The 19,598-nt window shown below is 39.7% G+C and overlaps 1 protein-coding gene across 3 annotated transcripts in view; it reads right to left on the bottom strand.

Moving 5' to 3' along the window:
- The window catches only part of Poteml2 (POTE ankyrin domain family member M like 2), a 58,741-nt gene extending 56,746 nt beyond the window's left edge, over positions 1-1,995 (bottom strand). For 2 of the 3 annotated variants that reach the window (XM_063275935.1, XM_063275937.1), the window contains exon 1: positions 1,277-1,994. In XM_063275935.1, the coding sequence (XP_063132005.1) occupies positions 1,277-1,296 (20 nt within the window). In that variant the 5' untranslated portion in view covers positions 1,297-1,994. Of the gene's footprint in view, positions 1-1,276 lie in introns of all 3 variants that reach the window. The other variant, XM_063275936.1, reaches the window with a different exon arrangement.
- Positions 1,996-19,598: the final 17,603 nt, after the last annotated feature.

The raw sequence follows: 19,598 nt of genomic DNA, 5'->3' as shown, positions 1-19,598 counted from the left end.
ATCAATGTGCTCCAAGATAGTAAATCAAACACACCAGGGATGTGGGTGAGTGAAGTTTGTCTCCAGATCAGAGGGACCAGGGGTGGAACCCACAGGGAGGCCTGATAGCCTAAGTATAGTCCTCAGAAGCCACAATGTGGCAGAACAGAACCGTCAGTTGGCTCAACCGTCAGTTGGTACACACTTAGCTCCACATGTGTGGGGCACTGGAAAGTGAGAGGAAAACAACGGGAATCTCTGACCTTCACATGTATATCAGTGCAAAATCAACAGAACAGAAGGTCCTCACTCACCTTCTGTGAGGGGAACATGGTCACAGTTCCTGTTCAATATGTCTTTTATCCATTAGCAAACAGGTAATATTGATCTAATATTCATTATTGATATTGCCCTAAAATTGACAATTTGTCTTGTGATAAATTTTCCAGTGCTGTCTATTAATATTAATGCTCTATATTAAGAAATTCTCAGGGAATCAGGGTAGTTATAGAGGGAGGATGGGAGAGGCAGGAAAGGGGATAACATTTGAAATGTAAATACATAAAATATCTAATAAAAAAGGAAAAGACAGCAAAAATAACAATAAAAGGAAAAACAAAAAGAAAATCTACATGGGGGCATGGCTGTGACCAGCTCTAGTTTTGGTTTGAAGAACACTCAGTTCTGATTGCTAGGACACACAGGGCAGCTCACAACTGTCTATAGCTGCAGTCCCAGGGGAACCAGCACCAGGTTCTATCACACATGGTACACAGAAAATACACAGAGGCAAAACGATTGTGTGTGTGTGTGTGTGTGTGTGTGTGTGTGTGTGTGTGTGTGTGTGTTTGCCCATGTGCATGTGTGTGTCTGTATCTGTGTGTCTTTTTGTATGTTTACACAACTTAAGTTATACATAAAAATAAAATTAGGTAGTTTCATTAAGGCCTAGGAGCTGCTGTCCCACAGGGTGGAGGTCTCATATGACTAAGAACATTTAGCAGGTATAAACTCAGGAGTCCCCAGGCTTGGGCTGTGTCTTCAAATCATGGGTCACCTGGTACCCATCATGAAAAGGATGCTTAGGGATCCTGAAGAGAGACAAGCAGCTAGGGAGACCAGCAGAACGTTCGCCTTGACTTGCTGTTTGGCAAATGGTGCTGCAGAGACTTGTGAGATTGCCTGGGCTCTGTTAATGTTTTTGGGGTTTTGGTTTGGTTTGGTGTTTTCAGCCAGGATTTCTCTGTAGACCAGGCTGCCCACAAAGTGAGATTCTATCTCAGAAGTAGTAAGTTACCTTCCCAGAGACGGTGTCATCTGCTTCAGATGTCTTCTGTGAGCCCTTGTAGAAAGGTTGATGACTGATTTATGTGATGCTCCAGAGTTGTTTGTAATGAGGCAGGAAAACAGGGGACGTATGTGAGGGCTGCCTTTGCTCCTTGTGTATCACAGGCCAAATCCTTCCTTCCTAAACTCCAGACTTGCGCGCTGCCCCTTTACCTCTTGAGGAGATGAAGTCCTTGTGGAGATGACCGCAGCTCCATCCTGCAGTTGTTGGTTCTGACAGACAGCCCCGTGAGACCACAAAGCCTTTAAGGATCGGGCTTGTTCTGGAAGTCCACTGATGTGGGGTCCACTCACACTGGACAGACTAGACGGAGCAAGTCTCACAACCGCCATCTTGGTGAATGCCCGCATCAGCTCCAGGAACCGGAAGTACATGGATCGGGGGAGGAGTCCTCCAGCACTTGTTAGAATGGACAGTCTCAAAACGGCCCAAGCATGTGCAGGATGAAGGCCACTTCTCTTTACATTTCCATGAGGTTTCTATGACCTCTGTCTCAGAACTTTTCTCCCTGACATGATTTATTAATACATGTATGTTATTTTATATTTATTTTTTTCCCACAACTGTCAATGCCAGTCACCTTAAAAGACAATAATCCACCTATTCCAAAAACCTTGTGGGTTTCTTCTACACTTCTCTCAGCCAACAAAAGCAAAAATGCCAAGTTTAATAGTTTAATATATGCTGCCAAATAGGAAAAAAAAAAAAAAATATATATATATATATATATATATATGCTTAGGGAATACATATGGAGACAAAAACTAGCAGCAATAGAGAGGCAAAGATTAAAACAGAGACAGAAGGAACACCCATTCAGAGCCTGCCCCACATGTGGCCCATACATATACAGCCACCAAACTAGATAAGATGGATGAAGCAAAGAAGTGCAGGCAGACAGGAGCCGGATGTAGATCGCTCCAGAGAGACACAGCCAGAATACAGCAAATACAGAGGCGAATGCCAGCAGCAAACCATTGAACTGAGAACAGGACCCCCATTGAAGGAATCAGAGAAAGAACTGGAAGAGCTTGAAGGGGCTCGAGACCCCATATGTACAACAATGTCAAGCAACCAGAGCTTCCAGGGACTAAGCCACTACCTAAAGACTATACATGGACTGACCCTGGACTCTGACCTCATGGGTAGCAATGAATATCCTAGTAAGATCACCAGTAAGCCCTGGGTCCTGCTAAGACTGAACGTGATTGTTGGGGGGAGGGTGGCAATGGGGGGAGGATGGGGAGGGGAACACCCATAAAGAAGAGGAGGGGGAGGGATTAGGGGGATGTTGGCCCATAAACCAGGAAAGGGAATAACACTTGAAATGTAAATAAGAAATACTCAAGTTAAAAAAAATAAAAAAAATTAAAAAAAAACTAACAGAGGACACAAGGCTCCACCTAGACATCTTGTGTCACACAATTTCACCTCCAGTAACAGGAATGGGTAACAAACTGCTGAGTCATTAACCATAGGGTCCTATGGGAAGCCTCAACTGTCACAGGCTTGTGTCAAGACTATTGGTTGGTCTACACAATCTGATGTTCAGGACTGATTTCTGATGGTAACACTTCTGTCATCACAGTGGGAGAGGTTGAGCCGGGGTCTAACTAGACTCTTCACCCTACTAACCAGAGTTCATAATACTGGAAGGTACCCTGTCTGCTACTGGAGGGCAAAGGTAATCCTCAATATCTGTCACCTACAAGCCCTGCAACCTACAACGACACCTACGTGGAAGCCCAAAAGCATCTTCAAATCTAATTCCAGGTGATCTAGACCCCTCTTATGTCTTCACAGGCCTGGATATGCACACAGTGCACACACATATACATAGGCAAATCATTCACAATTAGGAAATAACCATAATGTTTCAATAATAATAGGTTCACAGGTATGTAGTAAACTTATGTGCTAAGTTTATTACTTCCAAGCATATAATCTAGTAGTGCTGTCTTAGTATTTTATTAAAATTATGTCCCTATCACTCTATTGGTTTTAAAAAAAATAATTTATCTTTCACCAAAACCCTGTGGCCATTACAAGTTACTCTTTTTTTTTCTTTTTTCTTTTTTCTTTTTTCTTTTTTTCCAGAGCTGGTGACCGGACCCAGGGCCTTGCCCTTGCTAGGCAAGTGCTCTACCACTGAGCTAAATCCCCAACCCCTACAAGTTACTCTTTATTCCTCCACAGCCTACCCCCCATCAACTTTTTAGGCACCAGTTCCTACTATCTCTCTTTGATGATAGAAGTATGACCTTCAAATATAGAACCTTAAAATCAGGTCGTGTACAGCTCCAATGCCATTGCAATAGCCCATAATATGAACTCTTTTCCGAGAGGCCCTTTGATTAATGAGGAAACAGGCTGGAACCCAATCTAACTTCTGCTTTAGGTTTCTCATTCTGTTAGTTTTTGTTGTTGCTATTGCTGCTGCTGCTGCTGCTGCTGCAGTTGTTGTGTTTTATTGATTGATTTCTTTTTGTTGCCTCATTTTTGAGGCTTTCCTTTGAGTGAGTGAGTGAGTGAGTGAGTGAGTGAGTGAGTGAGTGAGTGAGTATGTGGGCGAGTTATTTTCAAGAATGAGTTTGTGAGTGCCTGTATGTCTATTTGTCTGTGTATGTATGTGCATGTATGTCCGTATGTCTGTGCGTGTGTGTGTGCGTGTGTGTGTGTGTGTGTGTGTGTGTGTGTGTGTGTGTGTGTGTGTGTGTGTAGCATCCCTGGCTGTCTGATACCTAACTCTGTAGACCAGGCTGTCCTTAAACTCATGGAGAACTACATGCCTCAGACTCCTGAGTGCTGGAATTTAAGGCATATGTCACCACTAACCAGTTCATTCTAAGTATTTAATAGAAATGAAATCATTTAATATAAAAATAAAGCTTTTGGCCATTAAAAATGCTATTTTCACAGAATGTAAGGTTTGTAATGTTTATTTCTGTTTTAGGATTATTATGAATACATCTTGTCATTGTAAGATACTAGTCCATTGTATTGATATGCCACACTTTGTTTACCTACTCATCACGCTGTACTTCTTGGGGTTCCTCCCTTTTGTCTATTATAAGTTCTGTGCACATTCAGGTGCTTGAGGCTGAACCATTTGATATTTATACTTCCAACAGTAATATAGAAGGTTGCTATTTCTCAGTTCCTTTACAGTCTCACATGTGCTTTTGCACTTATAGACACTACACAAGTGCTCAACCACTAACCTACACACTCATAAAATGAATATATATATCATTTTATTATACTATATGTTATATATAAATGAAAAACTTATAAAAAATATTTATAAAATGTATTTGTCAACTACACTCCCCTGCTCTATGAACTGAGCTACCAAACTCTCTACAAAACAACTAGATAGAATACTTGGAAAATAGGCTTTATACCAGGGAAGCAGGAATGGTTCAGTTTACAAACACTCATCAAATTTATCTGCCATATAAACAAACTGAAAGAAAAAAATCAGGAATTGATGATAGAGTAGAGACTGAGGGAATAGACAGCTAATTACTAGCCAAACTTGATACCCATCCGTGGGCAAGCACCAATCCTTGACATTTCATGATACTCTGTTATAATTGCAGACAAGTGTTTAGCATGGCTGTCCTCTGAGAGGCTCCACTCAACAGCTTACTCAGACAGATGCAGACATCCACAGCTAAACAGTGGGTAGAGCTTATTGCCCTTAAGAGTAATAAAACTCAGGGTTGGGGATTTAGCTCAGTGGTAGAGTGCTTGCCTAGCAAGCGCAAGGCCCTGGGTTCGGTCCCCAGCTCCGAAAAAAAAGAAAAGAAAAAGAGTAATAAAACTCCCTAAGAAGTCCAGCAGTTAACTAACCTGGACACTTTGGGCTCTCAGCGTCTGAACCACCAACCAAAGAACATACAGGGGCTGGAATTAGGCCTCCCAGTACATGTGTAGCAGATATGCAGCTCGATATTCATGTGTGGCCTGAACACCTGGAGCAGGGTCTGTCACAAAAGCTCTTACTTTTCTGGTTGTTATGTTCTTCTAGCTGGGCATCTTCAAATATATCAGTGAAATTTTTGGAAGTCTCTGAAGAAATGTCTTGAAATCCATTGCCCAATCTGTCCTTTGTTTGTTGGGGTATAAGAAATCTTCATACATTCCTAACAAAGATTGCTATAAGCCTATATCTTTACATACAACATATGGAAACATTTCAAACAACAGGAAAAACACACTGACTTCTTCTCGACACAAATGAATAAAGAAAAATCAGGAACTTGAGCATCAGGCCCTGGTGTCTTATACAATTATTGAATGTACTAAAAATATTTAGTTACCTTAAAATGTCATGCTTGTCTTCACTGTTAGAGAGCTGCCTTCCATGTGTGAAGCAAACTCACACTACCTCTAAAGTACACGCACAGCCTTATGTGTTCCTTAATATTTTCCAAGATTTGATGTATTTAGAGAGGGACAGAAATATTAGAAACCCTTCTCTTTTTTTAATGAAAAGAATGTTAATGGGAAGAAATTCCTAGAAGAGTGGCCATTTAGATGACGCAGCACCTAAGATCATTTTTCATCCAAGCCTGATGACCTGCTATCTTGTAGATGATCAAAGCAACTCTAAGATGTTGCAGGCTCACATCTACATAGGTGCCTTGTCACTTACACTCACCCGCCCATGCACACCCACCCATAGATAAGAAGAGTGGGGGAGGGAGGGAGGGAAGAACAGAGTGGGGGTGCGGGTGAAATGGGCAGTGCTTATTACCATCCTCCCAATGGTTTGCTCAGCCTGTTTTCTTATATAACTGAGGATGATCCACCCAGTGGTGCCAATGACTATTACCAAGACCTACAATTACAGGAGACATTCAACATCAATTACAAAAAATGACCCACAGACTTCCTTCAAGACAATGTGATGGAGAAGATTCCTCTACTCTGATTCAGTCTTCCCAGATTATATCTAGATTTATGGAAAGTTCATTAAAATCAAACAGCACAACATCCTCCAAGGCTCAGGTACTGTTGTTGAAGAGGGAGTCAGAAAGGACATAAAAGCAAATTATAGGGAGCAGTGCTATGAAACTAGGTCTTCTGGATGTGACAAACTGGTGACAGTTATGAATCCAATACAGTGTGTTTTCCCAAAAATGCCCTACACAAGAATGGGTAATCACCTTTCTATCAGGTATTTGGAGTGGTTCATAAAGCCCCAGTTAATGGACATTTATGGAGGGAGCAGCATAAAAGTTTTATAAAGAAAAAGAAAAAGAAAAAAGATAGAAACAAAGAAAGGAAATTCAAAGAAGCCACCATTCAACTGTCTTTTCTCTTTACTAACTAACTACACACGACTTGGTAATTTGAGTAGTATTTAAGAGTAGGGTTAAAGATTGATTTCACTTGAAAATACACTAAAGAAGCTACTGATGCAATAAAAAGTGTAAACATTCATAGCTTTCACCTCTAACATTTTAATGGAAAACCCTTATACTTAATAGGCAAGCAGTTTAATTAAAAACTCATATGATAAGTCCCTAGGACAAGCAATACGGTCTTTGACACCAAGGTGTTCTATTTAGCAACTTTATGATATGCCCTCACAAATCAGAGGGACACTCCCTTCACATATTAAGTGCATGTAGTATATATCGGGAACAGATTTAACTGAAGGAGGGAGTTAGAGGTCAGTGTTTGGTCAAACTATAGGCTCTATGGTGGAGGGTTACAGTGAAGACAGCACAAACCAGAAACCTGGAAGCACTACATACAAACAGCTAAAGGCAAGAAGGTACATGTGTGATGGGAAGCTACAAAGGAGTGGACTGAGGAGTCTCTGAGAGATTAAAATGAATACTGAACAGTGGCCTGATTGATAAGGTTGGCTTAGTGCAGTCTGTGGACACTGACAATTAACCTAATGGAAGGGCTAAGTCCTGAGGAAGCAGTGCATGAGCCTAAGTAGCATCTGATTTCGTGCAAAGGGGGACAGGGCTGCCATCTCAACAATGCAACACATTGACCTCTGTTGAAACCCTGGGCAGATAACTACATTGTTACACATCTGGGTCCATTGCTCTCCTTGGACTGTTTTTCCCACAGTGCTCTGCTGCCTTTCCTTTACAACTTTACAGCATGTGAAGACCTGACCCCATAAATTGTCATTTCTACCCTGGTCCTCTGCTATTCATGATGTCACTTATCTCTGAAAAAATTTAATTTCATTGAGGATATATATGTATGTGTATATATACATATATATGTATGTATACACACACACACACATACACACACACACACACACACACACACACATATGCTATTAGCCTGCTACCTGCCTAATCATGAAAAAGAAAAAGAAATGAGTCATTTTCAGGATAATGTGGTCTCACAGAGACATGGATTCTCCTTGATCAGGGTTCAAGTCCCCTGAATTGTACTATCCAGTAAATCATGAGAAGTATTTTTTCTCCTCACTCTTAGAAATCCTGTTCACCAAAACTCAGTGAGTGCACGGCACATGCTTCCGTTTAGACTTGACTTTAGAGTGAGAATAGAGTACAACATGTGTCTAATATCCATGGAAGACACACAGCACATCTGTCTTCTGAAGTGGAGGATGTTTATATTCATTTAACTGCAGAAACTACTAAAATAAAATACCAAAATACTAAAGGGAAACACAGGTTTGTGCATAGGTGCCATCATTAGGTGGCACTATCTCAGGTCCTCTGAATGCACTCAAGTGAATGTGGTTACCTCTACCATCATCCATGGAGTAATTCATTATTCGAATCCTATTGAGTTCTTAATAGTACTTCACAGATTCTATCACAAATTCTATATTAATTTTCTTCTCTTTTTTTCCTAGGGACCTTGTTCAAAAATGTTTTACTTTTGTATGAAATTATGTCTAGAAGGCATTGTTTCCTTAATCTATCACCTCTGTCTCTTAGAATCTCTGTGTTTCCTTTAATATAGAGATAATGGATCCTTGAGGGAGAGCCTAAAAGAACTCATCCCATTTAAAATTGGGTTCCCACTTTCTCTGTAAACTTTCCAGTGTGTGGTCTCTGTGTTAGTTTCCATAGTCTACAAGAAGGTGATGCTTTTTTAATGAGGGCTGACTGAAACACAAATCTATACACATGGCAGTCACTTAATTGATATGGTATTTTAGTAGGATAAGAGTACTGAGTCTTCAAGACGGATGATCAAAATGTGAATGCTTCACTCCTTCTTTAAAAGGGGAACAAGAATACCCTTGGCAGGGAAGAGAGAGGCAAAGATTAAAACAGAGACTGAAGGAACACCCATTCAGAACCTGCCCCACATGTGGCCCATACATATATAGCCACCCAATTAGACAAGATGGATGAAGCAAAGAAGTGCATGCCGACAGGAGCCGGATGTAGATCGCTCCTAAGAGACACAGCCAGAATACAGCAAATACAGAGGCGAATGCCAGCAGCAAACCACTGAACTGAGAATAGGACCCCCGTTGAAGGAATCAGAGAAAGAACTGGAAGAGCTTGAAGGGGCTCGAGACTCCATATGTACAACAATGCCAAGCAACCAGAGCTTCCAGGGACTAAGCCCCTACCCAAAGACTATACATGGACTGACCCTGGACTCTGACCTCATAGGTAGCAATGCATATCCTAGTAAGAGCACCAGTGGAAGGGGAAGCCCTGGGTCCTGCTAAGACTGAACCCCCAGTGAACTAGACTGGTGGGGGGAGGGTGGCAATGGGGAGAGGGTTGGGAGGGGAACACCCATAAGGAAGGGGAGAGGGGAGGGGGATGTTTGCCCGGATACCGGGAAAGGGAATAACACTTGAAATGTATATAAGAAATACTCAAGTTAATTAAAAAAAAAAAGAGTACTGAGTCTTCCTCTTGGATCAAAACATATCTACTTCTAGGATTTTGCCTGCTTTAGCAATTTCTGACATGGGTCCCATCACATGGAATGTGTCTTAAGTATAATCAAGAAACAGAATTCTTTCCACAGAATTTGTCCCACTATTGCACCAGAATATCTTAAAGGGAAGTTACTCATTTAGTTTGCAGTATTTGTAGCTTTGGGATAACCATGTTTATAATTCTGTCTGATCACATGTAGACTAACTTGCATATTTGATAATGCTCCTTAATAGTGGTGAAACTTAATAGATAACGTTTTACATGTGTTTATATTGTAAGTGGACTTATTTTTTATAAGGAACTAGTAAGATTTTAACCCATGGTAGAGGCATTCTTTTCAGTCAAATGATGTTCTTTGACTTATGTCATCTTTTAAGTTTCAGGAGGTACTATTTATGAATTCTTGGTTTTCTTTTCTATACTATAGGAATAATGTTCAGGAAGTACTATTCTGTACATTGAAGTCAAGCATATTTCCTACTTTCTCATCTACCACATTTGTGATGTCAAGTCTTCTGTCCTGTTCCTTGATGCATGGGGAATTGACTTTTGTGGTTGGTCTGGGTAATGGACTACATTTCTTTCTTCTTCAAATAGCTACCTCTTTTGATCAGTATAATTTGTTAAAGTTACTGTTAATACCCCACATACCATGGAACTTTTCTTAGATGAACAATGGGTGTATGGGTAAAAATTTATATACAGATGTTTAATTATATTGGACTCATCAATGAATCTTGTTTTTGTATTATATACTAAACATGTTAGCTTTTTATTGGATATTTCTTTACTTATATTTCAAATGTTATTCCCATTCCCAGTTTCCTGTCTGTAAGTCCCCATACCATCCCCCTCCCCTTCTTCTATAAGGATGTTCCTGAAGAAGGTGGCTTCTTCAGCTTCCATATCCCCACTGCTATGAGTATCAGGTAATGTCACCACTGTTTTTCCTGAGAACATTTCCGACCCAGGTGTCTGATACATCCTCAGGAGGACCTCATTTGACAAACACACACACACACACACACACACACACACACACACACACACACACACACCATGTCTGCTGTAGATTTCCATTTATTCTCTGGGCTCTCTGGCCCTCTTTTATGTCTCTCCTCATATGTGATACTGAATCCCTTCCCCATTCCTTTTTCTATACTTCTCTTACACAGTGCCCTTCCTCCATCTTCCTTCTATTACTCTTTTACTCCCCCTCCTTGTGAAAAGCATGCATTCTCTCTTCAGCCTTCCTTGTTGTTTAGCATCTCTGGGTCTACAGAATGCACTGAGAGTGTTTTGTATTTTATTGCTAATATCCATTTGTAAGTAAATACAAACACTGCATGTCTTTTTAGGTGTGGTTACCTAATTGAGGATGACATTATCAATTTCCATCCATTAGTTTTTCATACCTGAATAGTATTCTACCATGTAGATATCACACATTTTCTTTATCCATTTTTTGTTTGAGGAGCATCTGGATTGTTTCCAGTTTCTGACTATTATGAAGAAAGCTGCTATGGACATAATTGAGCAAGTGTCTCTGTTGTGTACTAGGTTATCTTTTGGGAATATAACCTAGGTATTTTTTTACTATTTATTTATTTATTTATTTATTTATTTATTTATTTTTCCACTCCAGATTTATTCCCTTCTTGGTCCACCCTCCTAGGATTCCATATCCCATACTCCCCCATCCCGCACTCCCTCTCTTCCCTCCCCCATTCCCATCCCACCCGCCCCACCAAACCTCTAAACTTCCTGGGACTACCAGTGTCTTGAGGATTAGGTGCATCCTTTCTGACTGAACACAGACCTGGGAGTCCTCTGCTGTATATGCGTTGGAGGCCTCATCTCAGCTGCTGTATACTACCTGGTTAGTGATCCAGTGTCTAAGCAATCTCAGGTGGCTAGGTAATTGAGATTGCTGGTCCTCCTCCAGGGTTACCCACCTCCTTCACTTCCTCCAGCTTTTCTCCAATTCGACCAGAGGAGTCAGCAGCTTCTGTTCACTGGTTGGGTGCACATAACTGCATCTGGCTCTTTTAGCTGCTTGTTGGGTCTTTTGAAGAGCAGCCATGATACATCCCTTTTTGTGAATGCTCCATAGTTTCAGTAATGGTTTCAGGTCTTGGGCCTCCCCTTGGGCTGGATTCCACTTTGGGCCTTTTACTTGACCTTCTTTTCCTCAGACTCCTCTCCATTTCCCTTCCTGCATTTCATTCAAACACGAAGAATTATGGGTCAGAGCTTTGATGTGGGATAGCAACTCCATCCCTCACTTGACGCCATCTTTCTGTCAGAAAGACAGGTGGTTTCAAAAAGTTCCCTCTTTTCACAGTAGGGCCTTTCATCTAGGGTACCCCCCCATTGAGTCCAGATAATCTTTTACTTCCCAGACCTCCATTTCATTCTAGAGGGTCTTCACAACCTCCTTCCTCCCAAGTTCATCTATTTCAATTCTTTCTGCTGACCCTCAGAGCTTCAGATCATGATACCAGATCATGCCCCCACAACCTCATTCCCTCCCAGTACCTCCCTCCCTCCCCCTTGTGGTTGCATCCTGTTCCCTCCCTGGAAGTGAGGCATCTTTACTTGGTCCCTTTAGATTGTTGACCTTTTTGAGTTCTGTGGACTGTATCTTCGGTATTCTGTACTTTTTTATTTTGGCTAATATCCACTTATTAGTGAGGACATATTGTGCATGTCCTTTTGGGTCTGAGTTACTTCACTCAGGATGACATTTTCTAGTTCCATCCACGTGCCCGAAAAATGCAGAATGTCCTCATTTTTAATAGCTGGTTAGTATTCCATTGTGTAAATGAACCACATTTTCTTTATCTATTCTTCTGTCTTGGAACATCTGCATTGTTTCCAGGTTTCAGCCATCACAAGTGAAGCAATTATGCACATAGTGGAATATGTGTCCCTGTGGCAGGCTGGAGAATCTTGGGTATATTCCCAAGAGTAGTATTTCTGCATCTTTAGGTATGTCTATTTCCAATTTACTGAGCAACCTCCAAATTGATTTCCAGAGTGGTTGTACCAGTGTGCAATCCCACCAGGAATGGAGGAGAGTTCCTCTTTCACCACATCCTCACAAACATCTGTTGTTAATTGAGGTTTAGATCTTAGATATGCTGAGTGGTGTAAGGTGGAATCTCAGGGTCACTTTGATTTGCATTTCTCTGATCAATAATGAATTTGAACATTATTTAGGTGTTTCTCAGCCATTCGAGATTCCTCTGTTGTGAATTCTCATTTTAGTTCTACACCCCATTTTTTGATTGAGTTGTTTGACTTTTTGGCTGTAAACTTCTTGAGTTCTTTATGCATTTTGGATATTAGCCCTCTATCAGATATGGGGTTAGTGAAGATATTTTTCCAATCCGTAGGTTGCCAATTTGTCTTATTGACTATGTCCTTTGCCTTACAGAAGCTTTCCACTTGAGAATGAATCCTTAGAAGTGTGCCACTAGTGAAAGGAAATCCTGTCTAGAGTATGTTTCTTTACAAAGCTGTGTCACACCATCCTTTGGGCCCTCTGCTGGAAAAGTAGAATCAAGTCTCAAATAATGCCTTTTAAATTGTATCCTCTAGTATTATAGATGTAGGACAGTACTGTATCATACCTCTGTGGATGTAAAATAGCTTGTACCTGCTTTATGATACGTAGTAGTGACCGTGCTTTATCAGAGCTGTTTTTAATGATGTAGCTCAGAATGTTTTCTTTCCAGATGATGATTGAGAAGCTAATTTAAAAAAAAATGGTGCCAGGTACCACAAGAGTAACAGAACTGTGCTGTTTTCTCGGGTTTTGTTTTTTTACTTTTTTTTTTTAATGGAGTGTGCTGGATGTCTCTACAGTTTTGTTCAGATGACTGCAGAACCTGGAAAAGCTGTTGCTACTGTTGATGCATAACACACTGCTATTATTGGTCTTTTTATATAAATATAAATATATATATACAGATATATAATTTGAATTTTTTGAAACTTTACCTGTGCTGTCAACTTTCGAAAAAAGTATCCCCGTTTACTGTGTTGAGTTGGCACTGTACAGAAATTAACAGCCATATTGGTCTAGAAATGTTGAACTTAAGTTTTTTCCATTTGTACAGGGGTAACACACTGTATTAAATATGTAAGGTCTTATATACGTGGGTTTGATTACAAAAACTAATAAAGTATTCTCTAAATTAAAAAAATAGCAAAAAAAAAAAGAAGCTTTCCACTTTCATGAGGTCCTATTTATCAATTCTTGATCTTAGAGCATGAACAGTTGGAGTTCGGTTTAGGAAATTTCTGCCTCTGCCAATGAGTTCAAAGTTCTTTCCCACATTCTCTTCTATTAGATTCAGTCTATCTGGTTTTATGTTGAGGTCCTTAATCCACTTGGACTTGAGCTTTGTGTATGGTGACAAATATGGGTCTATTTTCATTTTTCTACATGCAGATATATAGTCAGACCAGCACCATTTATTGAAGATGCTTTCTTTTTTCCATTGTATATTTTTGGCTTCTGTCTCAAAGATCAAGTGTTTATAAGTGTGTGGTTTTATTTTTGGGTCTTCTACTCTACTCCATTGATCAACCTGTCTGTCTCTGTACCAATACCATGCATTTTTTTATCACTATTGCTCTGTAGTAGAGCTTGAAGTCAGGGATAGTGATTGACCAACGTGGTTCTTCAATTGATAAGTATTATTTTCATTATTCTGGGTTTATGGCCTTTCCAGATGAAATTGAGAATTGCTCTTTCCATGTCTTTGAATAATTATGATGGGATTTTGATGGGGATTGCAATGAATCTATAGATTGCTTTTGCTAGGATGGCAATTTTTACTATGTTAATTTTGCCAATCCATGAGCATGAAAGAACTCTGGATTTTCTGAGATCTTCTTCAATTTCTTTTTTGAGAGACTTGAAGTTCTTCTCATAAATGTCTTTCACTTGTTTGGTTAGAGTTACTCCAACATGTTTTATATTATCTCTGGCTATTGTGAAGGGAATTGTTCTGCTAATTTCTTTCTCAGCCTGTTTGTCATTTGTATAAAGGAAAGCTACTGATTTCTTTGATTTAATTTTATATCTAGCCACATTGTTGAAGTTGGTTATTAGGTTTAGGAGCTCTCTGGAGGAATTTTTGGGGTCACTTTAGTATACTATCATATCATCTACAAATAGTGATGTTTTAATTTATTCCTTTCCAATTTGTATCCCCTTGGCCTCCATTTATTGTCTAATTGCTCTGGCCAGGACTTCAAGTACTATATTGAATAGGCAGGAAAAGAGTGGGCAGCCTTGTCTAGTCTCTGATTTTAGTGGGGTTGCTTCAAGTTTCTCAGTATTTAGTTTGATGCTGGCCACTGGTTGGCTATATATTGCTTTTGCTCTGTTGAAGGATGTCCCTTTAATTCCTGATCTTTCTAAGTCTTTTATCATGAAGAGGTGTTGAATTTTGTCAAATGCTTTCTCAGCATCTAATGAGATGATCACGTGGTTTTCTTTCTTAGAGTTTGTTTATACTGTGGATTACAGTAATGGATTCCCATATATTGAACCAACCCTGCATACCTGAGATGAAGTCTACTTGATCATGGATAATGATCATTTTGATGTGTTCTTGGATCTGTTTGCAAGAATTTTAATTAGTATTTTTGCATGGATATTCATGAGTGAGCTTGGTCTGAAGTTCTCTTTCTTTGTAGTGTCTTTGTGTGGTTTAGGTATAAGTGCAGTTGTGGCTTCAAAGAAGGAATTGGTTAGTATTTCTTCTGTTTCTATTTTGTAGAATAGTTTAAAGCATATTGGTATTAGGTTTCTTTGAAGGACTGGTAGAATTGTGCATTAAATTAACCTGGTCTTGCACTTTTTTGTTTGGGAGTCCTTTAATGACTGCTTATATTTCTTGATTCATTATGGGACTGTTTAGATTATTTTGTCTAATGCTGATTTAACTTTGGTACCTGGTATCTGTCTAGAAATTTGTCCATTTCATCCAGATTTTCCAGTTTTATTGAGTATAGCCCTTCACCTATTTGTTTGTGTTCTCCTGTATTTCCTTAGCGGTGTTATTTACGTCCTTCTTAAAATCCTCTGTCATCTTCATGAAATTTGTGTTTAGATCTTAATCTCGTTTTCAGAGTTTGTTGAGGTATCCAGGACTTGCTGTGGTAGGAGAACTGGGTTCTGATGTTGCAAAGTCAAATTGGTTTCTGTTGCTTTTGTTCTTGCACTTGACTCTTGCCATCTGTTTTTCTCTGCTGTTATCTGGCCTCCCTTTCTCTGAGTGGAACTTGTCCTTCCTGTGATCCTGTGATCCTGTAATCCTGTGATACTCAATGTGTTAGAATAACTGGGGAGTGGAGCTGCACATAGGGTGTAGGTTGTATGATATTAGGTACAGTGCCTGGGCTCTGGTCCCTGGCACAGGTGGGAATTGGAAGGCATGTAGTGATTGTTTATATTTTTAAATTTTTATCCCTGGGAAGTGCTTACTAAATTTTTAGTTAATAGCTAAGGAAACCTGAGCATGCTGATGGATATCATGTTTACTGATGAGGACATGGTTCCCTTTTGTTAAATTCCTATGTTTATGAGTCTGGAACAAATTTTGTTGTTTCTTTGGTTGCAATAATCCCATCCTCTAACAGACCTATATAACTCTGAAGTTTTCTGTGTATTTTTAAAATTGATCCTATAGTATTTTAACCTTTAAAATACTTTTAGGGCTGGAGATATGGCTTAGTGGCAAAGAGCACTGAATAGCTGTTCTTCCAGAATAATTGAGTCCAATACCTAGCTCTCCATTTTGGCTATTAACTGTCTATAACTACAGTTTGTACACTATGTGACATCCTTGGATTTTATAGGTACTACATTCATTTGGTACACAGAAATACTTGCAGACAAGATTTTATAGGTACTACATTCATTTGGTACACAGAAATACTTGCAGACCTATTTTTTGCATAGGTCAAAAAACAAAATAATAATCAAAAGTTATTTATCCATGTGATTCTGTGTTTGCCACTTATGTACATCTATAGTGTCCAAAAGAGAGAGTCAAGTCCCAGAGATGTAAAACACTCTTGGGCCACTGGATGAGATCTGGGAATAAAACATAGGTGGTTGGAAAACACAACAGGCATTTATCTATACTGAGCCATCCATACAGCCCCCACATATCTTCTTCCTATGCCACACTGTAATCATCCTTTGTTTTCTTTCATGGAAATTGGAACTCTACAAGATGGCACTAGTTCTTAAGCCCTCTCAGGTCAGGCTTTCTAGCCTTGGGGTTTTTAATTAAAAATGGGGTACAAAACTATGCAGAGAATATTCAACAGAGGAATCTCAAATGGCCAGGAAGCACTTAAAGAAATTTTCAAAGTCCTTAGTCAACTTGGAAATGAGAATCAAGATTGCATTTACACTTGTTAGCATGGCTAAGTCCAAAAATTCAAGTAATAGTACATACTGGTAAGGATTTGGAGCACAGGAAAGCAGAAACTTGTACAATCAATTTGGAAATCAGTTTGGAGGTTTCTCAGAAAACTGAAAATAGTTTTACCTCAAGTCCCAACTATAGACTGCTAGCTCCTCCCTGGGAGAGGATATGTCTTCAGACATACCAGAAGATTCAGTGCACTCAGCATTTGGTAAGAATCCCCTCCCCCAAGTCCCACAGCTCCTGCTGGGGGTCAATGGACTCAGGGACACATCATCTTCCCAAAACCCCCACCCTCCAAATACCCTTTCCCTTCTGCCTGGTCCGTTCTGCTGGGAAAGACTGCTAGCTACTCTGCTCCCTGGAAGAGGCTATATCTTCAGACATACCAGAGGATCCTTTGCATTCAGCATTTGCTTCTCACAGGAGAACAGTATCACTGCTCCTGTGAAGACCCAACAGTCTAAAGGCCTCTACTGCAGCCAGAGCAACAAATCAGCAGCTTCTCAGCCCCTCTGAATGCTCTCCTGTAGGAAGGCCCCACAGGATGTCTGCTCTAGCCAGGGCCACAGGCCTAACAGGAGACCTGTTGCAATCCAGGGACAAAAGAGGCAGGTTCCAGACAGGGTTACCCAGATCAGCAAACTCTAGGGATAAGCAGATGGTGAGAGGCAAGTGCAAGACCATAAGCAACAGAAGTCAGTATATGTGGGCATCATCAGAACCCAGTTCTCCCACCACAGCAAGGAATGAATACGCCAATGAATACACCTGAAAGTCAGGAAGCTGACCTAAAATCTCATGAAGATAATAGAGTCCTTTAAGGAGGATATAAAAAACTCAATGAAAGAAATACAGAAAAACGCAGGTAAACAGGTAGAAGTCCTTAAAGAGGAAACAAATAAATTCCTTAAAGAAAATACAATCAAACAGATGAAGGAATTGCATAAAGTGGTTCAAAACCTAAAAGTGGAAGTACAAACAATAAAGAAAACACAAATAGAGGTAAACTAGGAAATGGTAAACCGAGGAAAGAGGTCAGGAATTACAGATGTAAGAATCACCAAAAGAATGCAACAGATAGAAGAAGAATCTCAGGTGTAGAAGATATGGTAGAAGAGATTGAGATAACAGTCAAAGAAACTTCAAAACATAAAAAAAACTCCTAACACAAAACATCCAGGAAATTCAGGACACAATGAAAAGACCAAATCTAAGAATAGTTGGAACAGAGGAGAATGAGGATTTCCAGCTCAAAGGACCTGAAAATGTCTTCAACAAAACCATAGAAGAAAACTACCTCAACCTAAAGAAATCACCATAATGGTACAAGAAGCCTGCAGAACAATGGGACCTGAAAAGAAATTCTTCTCATCACATAATCCTCAAAACACTAAATGCACAGAACAAAGAAAGAATATTAAAAGCTGCAAGGGAAAAGAGCCACATAACATACAAAGGCAGACCTGTCAGAATTACACCAGACTTCTCAACAGAGACTATGAAAGCCCGAAGAGCCTGGTCAGAGGTCATGCAGACTCTAAGAGAACACAAATGCCAGCCCAGGCTACTGTACCCAGCAAAACTCTTAATCAACATAGGTGGAGAGACTAGAATATTCCAGGACAAAACTAAATTCAAACAGTATCTATCAATGAATACAGCACTAAAGAGGATCCTAGAAGGAACTTTAATACAAGATACCTATAACAAGGAAAAGACAAGATATTAAGCATCTCACAACAAAACCAAAAGGAGAAAACCCCAAGCACATAAAGATATCTACAAAAGCAAATATAACAGGAAACAACAGTCAACTGGCTTTAATATCTCTCAATATTAGTGGACTCAACTCACCTATAAAAAGACATAAGCTAAGTGACAGGATACACAAACAAGATCAAGTATTTTGCTGCATACAAGAACACACCTCATTAACAAAGACATACACTATTTCAGAATAAAAGGATGGCAAAAGTTCTGTCAATGGTCCCAAGAAACAAGCTGGAGTTGCCATACTAATATTCAATAAAATAGACTTTCAAGCAAAAGTTATGAGGCATGATGAGGAAGGACACTTCATATTCATTAAAGGGAAAATCCACCAAGAGAAAAATATCAATTCTGAACATCTATCCCCCAAATACAAGGGCACCCACATTCATTTAAAAAAAAACTTTAGTAAAGCTCAAAACACACATTGAACCCCACACAATGATAGTGGTAGACTTCAACACCCCACTCTCACCGATGGACAGGTCATTGATACAGAAACTAAACAGAGAAACAGTGAAACTAATAGAGGTTATGAACCAAATGGATTTAGCAGATATTTTCAGAACATTTCAACGTAAAGAAAGAATACACCTTCTTTTCAGCACCTCATGGTACCTTCTCCAAAATTGAACGTATGATTGGTCACAAAACTATTCTCAACCAATGCAAGAAGATTGAAATAATCCCATGCACCCTATCAGACTACCATAGCCTGAAGCTGGTCTTCAATATCAGCAAAAGCAAGAGAAAATCTACATACATGTGGAAACTGAACAACTCTCTACTCAATGACAATTTGGTCAAGGATGAAATAAAGAAACAAATTAAAGCCTTCCTGGAATTTAATGAAAATGTTGACACATCATACTCAAACATATGACATACAATGAAAGTAGTGCTAAGAGGAAAATTCATGCCACTAAGTGCACTGTTAAAGATTCTGGAGAGATCTTACACTAATAACTTTAAAGCACACCTGAGAGCTCTAGAACAAAAAGAAGCAAACTCACCCAAGAGAAGTAGAAGTCAGGAAATAGTCAAACCCAGGGCTGAAATGAAACAAATAGAAACAAAGAGAACAATGCAAAGAATCAGCAAAACCAAAAGCTGGTTCTT

The sequence above is a fragment of the Rattus norvegicus genome, chromosome 16, assembly GCF_036323735.1.
Source record: "Rattus norvegicus strain BN/NHsdMcwi chromosome 16, GRCr8, whole genome shotgun sequence".
Classification (NCBI taxonomy): domain Eukaryota; kingdom Metazoa; phylum Chordata; class Mammalia; order Rodentia; family Muridae; genus Rattus; species Rattus norvegicus.
The sequence above is the reverse complement of the archived record's forward strand: the minus strand, read 5'-3'. Positions and strand labels throughout refer to the sequence as shown.